Source organism: Ischnura elegans, chromosome X, assembly GCF_921293095.1.
Source record: "Ischnura elegans chromosome X, ioIscEleg1.1, whole genome shotgun sequence".
In the NCBI taxonomy this organism is placed as follows: Eukaryota; Metazoa; Arthropoda; class Insecta; order Odonata; family Coenagrionidae; genus Ischnura; species Ischnura elegans.
Genome location: NC_060259.1, coordinates 19845887 through 19857980, shown reverse-complemented (window position 1 = coordinate 19857980; position 12094 = coordinate 19845887). Strand labels below are relative to the sequence as shown.

Genomic DNA, 12094 nt, shown 5'->3' with positions numbered 1-12094 from the left:
TGTGACCATATAGTACCGTCATCTTTTAACCCCCCGAAACCCCCTAAACAATTAAAATTAGCATATAAGTAGCCTTGTCGGGTACCTTTCGTCACAATTCCGATGCTTTTCCAATCCTTACCACTCATCGCTACGGAATTGATGTGGACGATTGATGACCGCTGGCAGTAAAAACCTATAAACCCCCGGTAAACCCACATACACCCCCCAAAAAAATAAAATTTTCAAATAAGTCTACTTTTTCGGTACTTTTCACGACTATTCCACCGCCCCCAACGACTCATCCCCCCGAAATTTATGTGAATGGATGGTGACCGCCAGGAGTACACACATTTAAACCCCCGGTATCCCCGTGAAATCCCCCCCAAATGTAAAATGTGTCTCCTATTTGGGAACCTCTCGCAAACATTGTGCCGCACTACTTCCGGAATATTTGGTGAGGGCGAGCCACCGTAAACCATACGGGAAAAAATACCAGAAACCCCCGATCACCTCCTGGAACATCGCTAAAAAAATTAATGAATTTTAAAGTTGCCTTTCCGAATAGTTTTCGACACAATTTAACCGGTGCCCCTACCACTTATTAAAACCCCCGATAACCCCGTGAAACCTCCCAAAAAATTTCTAATAAATAGCCTCTCCAGGGAAAAGAATCGTAAGACCACTCTTCCCCCTAGGACTTATCGGCACGGAATTTATGAGAACTATTAGTGACCACTGGTTTAACACAAGTATAAAACCCCCGGTATTCCGTAGGAACCCCCCGAAAAAAAATGAAAAACTTGCCTTTAAGTCTTCTTTTATGGGTACTTGTCGCCACTATTAATCCGCATTGCACTACCTTTTACAATCATCGCTACATGATCACTGTGGACTTTTGGTGACCGCATGCATAACACATTAAAATCCCCGAATCCCCCTGGGCACCCCTCTCGGTGGGGAAGACCATTTATAAGGACTAGGCGGAGCAGCCGTGGGGGGGCTCCTCAACCCCAAGGCGGCGAAGCCGCCCCACAACGAGGAACTGGCGTAGGCGAGGGGGAGCTTCAGCAACCCCCGGGCGGCGTAGCCGCCCCGATGTTCAAGCGGCGCAACCGCTGTGGACCTCCCCCACCTCTGGGCGGCGAAGCCGCCCCTTAAACGAATAACGGTGAAACAGTTCCGAAATGCCCTCGCCCTCTGGCACACTAAACCCCCAGGCGGCGAAGCCGCCCTTCAGCGAGGAACGGCGAAGCCGTTCCGAGGAATGAGTGGGGCACCTCCCTACCCCCTGGCCGGCGAAGCCGGCCCCTAGCCGTGTTGAGATTATTCGAACTTCAAAAGTCTTCGAACGACCACAAATGTAGACGGCGAAGCCGGAACCGGGGTTTTAAGGGGCGGAGCCCCTTAACGAGCGCGCGGAGCGTGCGAGTTATTATTATATAGTACAAGTTACAAGTTGGCTATTTGCCAGGTGGTAACAGGTTATACAAAATAAAAAGAAAAACAAAAATATAGCAAATGAGAAATACATTACCAAAATGAAACTGGAAAGTATTAAAATTCAGTGATATTAATTTTCCAATATTAATCCTCTACACCTCTTTTTGAAAATCCTTACGTTGTTAGGGTAGGGCTTAAACAGTTCTGCAGGGAGTCTGTTCCATTCCGTAATCGTCCTGTTAAGGTACGAGAATTTCTTTACGTTTTACCTTTATTCTTTGAGCAAGAAGAGGTTGAGGCAAAGCAGAAGCCGATGCACCGCCATTTTCAGTAGTATCACCATCCGGTATCAGAAAAAGGTAAAAGTTTTCGTCAGAAGAACCATGAATGAGATGAGCAGAAGCGCCCAGCAATTAACCGGGAAGATTATTAATTGTTCCACATCTAATTGCCGACTTTATTTAAAATTAAAGTGAATATTTCATTGCGCCTGAATGCACGCATAATAGTAGTGGATTTGCCTAGTGTTCCAAAAATGGAACACTGTTAAATAAAAGCTCATAACTAAAACAAAATACGTTGTTTCAAACATTTCTTCATTAAACACTGTAGGTTAACTATTACTGAACATGCAGGGAAAAATTTACAACATTTGGGCGTAATGGCAAATAGTTATTAATATAACATTAGAGATGGTCACAGAAAAACTGCCTTGAAAAAAAAGACCAATATTTCTCAACACACTGGTTACAATGGGTTGGTAAAATTGACTAAATCTTTGCGCCTTATAATACAATATATCTTTATAAAGAGGTACAGAAAGAAAAACCGTGGCATACTTATATATAATGAGTCGTAGTCATTAAATTAGAAAGTCACATCAGGTGTTCCAAAAATGGAACACTAGGCATAAATGGGTTAACAGAGCTTTCCTCCTAATTTACATATTTAGAGAAACTATTTTCATTCATTTTTTGTGGTTGTTCATTTAAAAATGCCATTAATTCAGATAATAATAGTTCTTTCTTGGAACCGAGTATCGAGAACCGAGGACCAATTGGGGAGAGCCGGACCAGTACCGAGAACCGAAAAAATTTAAGAACCGACTCATCCTTGCTATAATACCTAAAAAATATTCTATCGCACCTCTTCATTGAACAGAGAATACATATTTGTAATTAGGCCAGAGAATGAAGATTTTGCTATGAATGGTCATTCATGTAATTGCAAGAATAAAATCTCTTTATTGGTAGGTAAAGGTAATGAGCAACTCATTTTTATTTGCTAATTTTGGTTTGTAACTACATAAGTCTTTTGAATTTAAAACGAAAAAATATCATATTATTTTACTTTTATTTCATTCTCAAACCACCGAATAAAGCTAATATTGGCCATTTTACACCAGGTTATGCAACAAATTAAACAAATAAATGTACACAAACAACCATGCCCTGGACAGAGAAAACCTACCCAGACGGGACTCGAACCCGCGACCTCTTTTTGGCAGGCAAGGACGTTAATACCCCACCACCACCAAGGCCAGCGTGTAGGCAGGGCGTGTATGCCAGGCAAAGCCGGCAGGTTAGCGGATTTTATTAATTAGTATGCATATAAACATAACTGTCTTCTAACCTCTTTTCTGACGCAAAATTGAGCTCTATTCTATTCCTAAACCTATGTTTAACACTTTCACTGCTGTGAACGTACCTGGTACGTTCGCATGGCAGGCTGCTGTGAATGTACTTTTTCTTCATCCCTGCCATGCACTCAGCACTTTCGCCAAAGCACTTCGAAGGGCCCCAATTCTGGGACCCTTTCCTTGATGAGCTTACCCTCACTGGCCCCTCTTTTCGACCCTCCGAGTGGGGGGCCTCCCTCCCCAAACGTGACCGCTCTGACTGCATTGAAAATCTATCAATCAATTCGATCATCAAAAAAATGATTGTTTGCATTTCATTCCTGCCAATCAAGCAATCAAGTACGTCTTTGAACTGTGTTTCTGCGATGAGAAATAACGATTTTGTTAACTTTACTAAAATGGCCATTTTCCGGTAGCCTGCAGCCACGTTTTTAGTAGAGTCAATAAAATTGTTACTTTTCATCGCAGAAACACGGTTCGAAGACATACTTCATTACTTGATTGGCAGGAGTGCGATGCAAACAATCATTTTTTGATGATCGGATGGATTGGTTGATTTTCAAATTGCAGTCAGAGCGGTCACTTTTCAGGAGGGAGATCCCACGCTCGGAGGGTCCTAGATAAGGGCCAGCGAGGGTGAGCTCGTTGAGGGAAGGGTTCTGGATTAGCGACCCTATAGAGGGTGTGCCATGCCCATCCTGGAAGTACCTGCTCCGTGGCCCTTACGAAACGCATTTTAACATTTTCGCCGCATGTGAGGAGAAGGTTTTCGGATATTGAAAAGCAGTGAACGGGTTAATGTTAGAAGTCAGTACAAGCTGAAATTACGGACTATATAAACAACAGAAAACGCCAACAGACAAATATTTTGATGACTTTGACATAACATTAGATCCACAATAATGATGAAATATTTAAACAAAATGTATGCGTGATGCACATGTAGGCGGAATATTTAAGGGCAAGCCTAGCACTCTATTGGATCAACGTTTCTGAAGAAATACATATGCTGATGTCCGAAATTTCCCGATTGAGAACTACTGAGTTCGGGTGGCTCTATATTCTGCCGTCACTCAGCTCTACAGAACTTCCAAGGAATATTCCCTTGAAATGAGGGAGGAGGAGCAGGCCGTGACACATCGCACATACAGGTAATGTTAGGAGCCTTGAAGCAGGGCTGGACGATGCAGAAAAGGTGATCAAAATTCACTCCACAGTCAACTAACTGCCTTAATGGTTATGCAATATAGAAGTTGAATTTCAAAAAATAAGCAAGCGTGTAAGAATTCAATAGTCATGCAACATTCTCTGGACCTTGTGATAGGTTGTGCAAAGTTTTAAGATCAGAAAAATGTCCACAGCATGTGTGCAGCATCAAATCAAAGCCTGCATATTATTCTTACCTATTATGAATGCTGGTCAATTAGTTTTACACTGACAGATTTTTTATGTTTACTTAGAGGACAAGAAATATGAGGCTAAACTAGGGTGATCCTGTATGGATGCACTAGTGGGTAGCCAAAGGAGCTCTTCACATATCAGATAATCATTGAAAAAATGCCATTATGGGTTCTCTTACCACATAGTAACCAAAGAAAAGGCTAAGTTGGTGTCAAAATTTAGATGGCCATATTTTTGTTATCACAATTAAGTAAATTCACTATTTTCTTTAAATTTTCCATTAATTTTGAGTGTAAAAAAACATTGAATACTTTTATTCATGGAGCTATAAAATTAGCCTAACTGAATAATAAAGAACAAAGAATATTAGTATTCATTCAACCACAGGGAACCGTTGCCAACAATAAGGGGCATGTTTGAGGGGGAAGTATAGGGGTTATAAGATTACAGTTATGATGCATGTAGAGAGTGTAGCACTTCTCACCATGTACAGAAGTTTGGAATAGTAAAACATGGGTTTTCTAAACATTAAATATGTATGCTACAACTATGAAGTGACACCTGAAACAGTCAATGATATTGTAAAGCAAGGATTTATTTTTCAATTATAACAGTTTTCATAAAATATTCTACATTAATCTCCCATATCCGATATAATATGAATGACGACAAGAATTTAAAAGATTTTCAGGTCAACACAAACAAAACATAACAGTCATCGGCTAAGTGAAATCCACTATTATTTTTGGCACAAAAATTTTCATTCCAGTTCTCTTCTTCAAACATAAAATTGCTATGACAATTACAAATTAACTCCTGATTATCAAAGCGTAGATAATTCATGCATGAGTTTCTCCCTGCTTTGACGTTTTCAGCTATCTTAAAAAAAATCATACTCAAAAACACACAGATAATCACACTCAAATTTCAATTCAAGGACACACAAGGCTTTTTTTCTTCCATTAGAATTAAATCAAAGAAACATAATAATTAATTTTCATTACTTGCTGACATGGAATGTTTCAAATTTATTTGACGAACGCGCAAGAAGATGGGCAGCAAGAATGATTAACAGTAGCAGTTGTAGAAAACTCCGAGGACAACCAATCGCTAGTTAACAAATCATTATCTATGAACTTTAAATGTATTTTCATACATCAAATGCGCAATTATTGCCATGGCATCCTATGCAGTCAAATGCAGCCTATAGGAACTGGATGTTTACGATGCGACCAGTTGAGGTAAAACTGGAAAGGAGCAGCGGAAGTGAAGGCTGTGGAAGCAGAGACAAAGGGAGTAGAGATGTAATGAGTCATAGCCAAGGGCTCTGCTGCATAGACAGGAATGCCTCATTCACATTACGATTGTTCCAGCCATTGTCCGAACTATCGTGCATTCACACGACGATGGTTAAAATCTGTGCTGCCCTCTAGTGCCGACATCTAAAGTGAACGGGAAATTGACGGTTAGCAAAGCTGTTGAGGTATGCAGGGACAAGATATTACTGTGTTCAACGTGTATTTACTGAATATTTTTCTAACGCCCATATTCTTCCTTCCCACGACAAATCCATGAAAAAAATAGAGCTTCACCAGCTTTTCGTCTTTCTCTTGTCACTTCTGTTTCCGGTCTCCAAGTGCCTAAACACCGTAAAGTGGTAACGTTCAGAACTGCGTGTACTATTGTCAGGATATGCATTCACACAGTTAGTTCGGCCAACTATCGTTGGGACGATTGCTCGGACAATCGTAAAGTGAACGAGGCATTACCTAGAGTATATAGAGCAGTAGGAAAATGAAAGCAATGATATTGTTCTAATGCAATGACATTAAATGGAAAAAAGATGACTGTCGTATGAAGAAACTTCCCAATGAGCCCTTGAAGCACTCTAAAATATTGTGTGCATAAATAATAATACGTTTTATTTACTTTCAAGGCTATCTGTATTTTGAGGGCATAACATTTCACCACCATTATTTCCCTATTTTAAATAGCATTAACTTTGATTCTGCATATTGCACAACATCATATTATGCCGATTTTTGAAGGAGCAATATACCACCCTGGTGAAATCTATAGTTGGCATGAAAATTTTCGTAGGGCAAATGATACAAGTCAAGTAATTCAGAATGTTATTAATAAATATGTTGCTATTCGAGATAATAATAACTAAGATATATTTTTTAACTCTTTGATTGTTACAAATCGGGCATCAGAAGCCAATTTTAGACTATGGTATAACCTACTGATCCAAGATACAAATTGACAATTGAAAAGTTCCACACATTGCAAGGGGCGAAAATCAAACTCATTGAGCATAAAGATATATTTATAGTAGTGAATAAGAGTTGAGGACAAAATTCTAACAGCTACTGCACTTAAAATCACGACAAACACATTTTACGCCAGAAAATGGGTGTTGAACTGGCAAAATTTTATGCAAAATGAATGTAAAATTCTAGGTCGGAGCAAAAATTCATGAACAATTAATGCATAATTTCAGAGACTAAAAATTCACGCACAATTCTCGATTTTCCTGGTCCCTGTACACCCTGGAATAGCATCAATTCCCCAAAGCCATGCCATCGCCTATCATATTTATGCATGGCAATTGTGCAAGAGGAGTCCAAAAGATGGACCAAATCATCAATTTAAGAGTCCTCCAGGAAATAAAATTACAATTAGCAAGAGCTTCATCCCCTTATTGTAAAGGACAAAATAATAACTGTTTAATTATTTCCTATTTGACAAATTGCCAGATAAAAAGCAGATATCATCATTCACTCACATTTTATGCCATTCCAGTACAGAGTCGTGAGTTCGAATTGTTTGCTTAGTTTGGTAACGGCCATTTTGTCCCATCAATGTTTCATCGTACACTCATCTCCATCCCTCAAAAGCTACTTAAAGGATTTAAGCTTATTGTAAGTATCAATCGAGTGTGTGCACGATCTTTTTCTCTGCTGCTTCTTTTTGGTGGTGTGGATGTGATTGTTCGTGCTTTTTGCTTCTGACCGAAAGACTAGCTTGCTCAGGACAAAAGTGGGCTAGAGGTCAGAGGAGTGGAGACCAGACAGTGATGCCGGGTATTTTTGGCATAAGAAATTTTTTCATGCACAAAAATTACCAATGACATGAGTATGTGACTCACAAGGAAAATTTTAGTCGGAAAGAGGATAATTTAAATCAGAAAACATGGAAAATATGACCACTGTCATAAATAGTAACTTTTATTTCTTACTCCTGGGTAGTTTTAATTGGGGGATAAACCTCCTCACTGGTGAACATCTGGAGGGAAATTCATCAAACAGAAACATCATCCTCCCTTCCTCCAAAAATATTCAAAATACAATTTTTTAACTCATTTCTTTCTACAACAGCACTACACTAGTAACAAGTGGGGGCTATAGGAAGACTGCTGCAAAGCAAATATGGCTTGTATAGCCAAGTTCATTGCTTCAAATGAAATTCCACTCACAAAACCAGGATCAAAAGCTAATTGAATCAGCTCTCCAAAACCCTTCATTTCAGAAACATCATAGAATCAGAATCAGGCTCGTGTGTAAAGGCTGTTTTACACAGGGCACGGAATTGCGCAGGTTTGAGCTGCATTCGTTTCTAAAATGGCGAGGAATTGCGTGAATGCATGAACGAAATTAGAACAGGGGCTATATTGCCGTCTCGCATCCACGCATGTGTTCTAGCAATTCACCGCTTTACACAACGCAATTTTGATTGTGCCTTCGCACGTACGTCAGATTGCGCAATTCCGTATACCGTGTAAAACGGCCTTAAAAGCTTGTAGGATATTCTCAATTATAAACAAAATAAATAAGAGATGAAATGCGATGATAGAATGTGAAATGAACCAAATGCACTCAAATGAACCTCAATCTGCTTTGGCATATGAATTATATTATTCAAGGTATGAATTCGATACTGCTATGGCATATAAATTATATTATTCAAGGTATGAATGCGATACTGCTTCCATTCTTGACTTTTACAAAAGGCTTACATTAAAATTCAATGTCCACATACAATTTCTCGGTTAATTTCATTAGCATACATTGATTGCAGTAACCGTGAACCAAAAGCCACAGCTAATGGATTCTGTTTTTTATAAATGGGTAGTGGAGACTTTCATAATCACAGCAATTGGGAAAACAACTATTTCCAATTTTCCTAGAAAATACTTAACATATACCTGGATAACTAAGCTGAAGTATTACTTTTGGACATTTTCATGGACAATAGAAATAGCAGCTGTAAACACTAGCACGACCTACAGGGAAGACTGAGAAGGGTTTATCAGATAAAGTACTCAATAATTTCTAACCCTCTCCGACTTTACAACACCACTAACTCCTAAAGCCAAGTATTTCAACAAAGAAGCTTTCCTAAGAACAATAACAAGAATCAAAAGAAAACGGTGTGTAAGACATTAGAATAAGACTATGAATTTATACAAGCTGCACTAGCATTTCAAAGACCATCTGGAAACATTGGCATCCTTAAAAGGCAAATAAGGCATAGTGTAAAAAGTACATTTTATTCTATCATAAAAATTAACAGATGAAATACAAAAAGTGTTCAATGACTTTTGGTATAATATTTGGAGGAGGAAAGCGACAGCTATGGTTATTTGTGTCAAATGGAAGGCTCGGGAAGTAAGGGTAAAGTGATACCCAGCATCTCAATTATCCTGCTCTAAACAAACGGTGCCAAGGAGAACCTGGCTCAATGTCCCATTCAATGAGCAGAGTTCAGTGCTCAAAGTGCTCTCCACAAAGCACTCAAGCAGGAATTGGGGATTCAGTGAAAAGTCTTCATCAACAGCAGGATTTGAACCACTCTAGCCACCACACCAACCTGATCTCAGCAATGGCTTACTGCGAGTTTAACTTTAGTATCAAAAAATCTAAAAGAAAAACAACTGAGATAACCTCTTTCAATAGATAAGATTAACGCAGAATTTTCACCACAAAATAAAACAAGACCACCAAGGCAGCAAAATGGCATGCAGTAAATATCTTTGACATATCTCCAACAAAGCATAGATTAAAGCAAGTAGGCACGAGTAAGAGGCTCCTACAACCTATTGAATCCAACATTTTTCCCAATGTATGTACTCTACTTTAAATACAATCAAAATCCACCTCTTTTCTCATTTTCAGAATAACATTAAACAGAGGGAGAAAAAATTGACATTAAGTATTATAATCCCTTTTTTCTGACAAGTAATTATGAAATGGAACTGATAAGCCACAGATATAAGCATATATGACTTTCTACAGTTTTTCTTAAGACAATCACCTGTGGTGAAAAAAGTAATTCATAATTCCCATACATAGCATTAAACATTAGCATTTATAATACCCAAAGTTACTTACAACTAATATGAGCCATAAATCATACATAACTATCAATGAACACAGGAATTCTTCAGGCAGCCAGACTCCCAAGCCTTCAAAATACTATACTTCAATGTGCAGCATAGAAATTTAGGTAAAATGTTATTTTCCCCTGCTTTCTTGGAAACATAAAATGGATTATTAAGCTTATAAGTATTATTATTTTTTTCTGAAATCAATTTGGAACTAATCATATCCTCGGCCTCTCATTTTATCCTAAATCTTTGTCACAAAAAGTACTAAATATTTGTGAGGACAAAACTGTTACTTACAAGGGCATTTTCAGTGAAAAGATCCGCCTATTACCTAAAAATTCTTGCTCATAAGGCCAATTACCTCTATATACTCAGGTAGGCAACAGAAAAAATGAATCCCTCAGGATCATCATCTTAATAAATCAACAAATAACTTGTTTCGTTCTTGGTTTAAAGAACAAAATAAAACTTTTCATTTCAAACAATGACACTGAAATAAAAAGGCTAGCAGAGGATTTAAATGCATTCAAAACCATATTGACAATTTTACGTGGTCATATTTTCCAAAGAATTTAAATACTAACTGCCATATAATTAAACAAAAAGCTACAACTGTTTGAGGTAATTAACCCAAGTCAAACTATTTTCATAATTTAACTGATTAGGTATACAATTTAAGAAAAAGGCAAACTTATGATGAGGCAAGGTTTTGAAGAAAATCTTAACACCTCTATCATCTTATAGAATATCAAATGCTGACATATTGAGGCTCATTTAACAATGACTTAATGATCCATGATTCTCTGACAAATCAATGGTAGACAAAAGGTGAATGGAGCTTCCAAATACTGACTGACGAATATTATCTAAAAAGCCCATTTCAATCCACCAAAAACATTGAAAAATTAATTTAAAAACTTTTACTCAATGAATACAAACATAAAGACCACCTCTAAATTGAAGGGGGTTGAACAAGAAGACCACATGGAATGCAAAAAATTAAAGGCAATAAATGAATGACCAATCTATCTGAAAAACAAGTTTCCTGTTCTCACCATTTATATTTGTGCTCCTTATTGAAGTAAACGAGGTAATACCCCATCTACCAACGGTCCCAGCTGATTTTGCAGCAGACGGTCTATTGCTGTTTTCTTTGAACAGTTTTTCAAACTGTATTCCAGATGAAGTGGTCCTTTTACCGTAAACCTTGGAATATTTCCCGGACATGTTAATTCTAAGCAAATTATCTTGACAATGTACCTGAAATTGCAGGGAAAATTTAATGGAATACATATTCTGAACATACCCATCAACAAGACAACTTACGGATACTATAAAGTAAACATTGCAAAAGTCACAACTACCAACATTAAGTTGAGGGATAACTATGTGATATGAATTCAAATGCGGGAATACACGACCGCACTACGTCAACTTCTCCTCGAGGTTTGTCCGGAACATGCATAAATATTTTGTCCGGAACATGCATAAATACACTTCTTACACAAGCGCATGGTGGCAAATAACGACGTATATACTGATGACAGATGAATACGAAGGATAATTTGATGTAAAACATGCAAAACGAACCGTTTCCACAAAACGGTTTCTCAAAGCGCTCGTCTGCTAGCCCTAAAGATGACTTGAATGAATGCATTTAATTCTCGTATCTGGATGTGTCACCCGTAAAGAATACTCTCACATTAATGAAAGCCACTTGACATAAAACGTTCTTAAATAGAATCAACGCTCACCGCGTGTTCAATAATTAGGATCCTAAACACTTAACTCATCATAACGATCAATTCCACACGCACGAACACACCAAACGCCATGTTTGAAATGGATAAACTAACACAGGCATCGTAAAAAATGGCACCACACAACGGAACTAAAATAGATTCCGATCAATAGTAATATAACCAATTGCATGCCCATCCAATACATACATCACTTCATAATACAGCTACACGCCCCACTTTATTAAGTTTATAATGTAACTACACATTGCATCCCAAGTCATTAGGCTTCCCCACTACACAAGCCAGCTGGTACTACTGTCATCTTGCGCGGTTGGACAAACTAGTAAATAGTGCCGGGAGAGTAAGTCAAACCAGGAGCATCATGTTCACTGATAAAATTATGCGATACTTCTAAACAACGAAATAAATCAACGCGGCCATTTACAAATACAATAAAATTGAGATTGACAAATTCAGTTCAAAGAGAGAACAAAAGGTACA

At 38.1% G+C, this 12094-nt stretch overlaps 1 protein-coding gene across 7 annotated transcripts in view; it reads right to left on the bottom strand.

Annotated features, from left to right (window-relative positions):
- Positions 1-12094, bottom strand: part of LOC124170473 (protein wings apart-like) — a 56455-nt gene that overhangs the window by 43884 nt on the left and 477 nt on the right. For 4 of the 7 annotated variants that reach the window (XM_046549190.1, XM_046549186.1, XM_046549193.1 and 1 more), the window contains exon 2: positions 10907-11111. In XM_046549190.1, the coding sequence (XP_046405146.1) occupies positions 10907-11078 (172 nt within the window). In that variant the 5' untranslated portion in view covers positions 11079-11111. The other 3 variants (XM_046549187.1, XM_046549192.1, XM_046549191.1) reach the window with 3 other exon arrangements.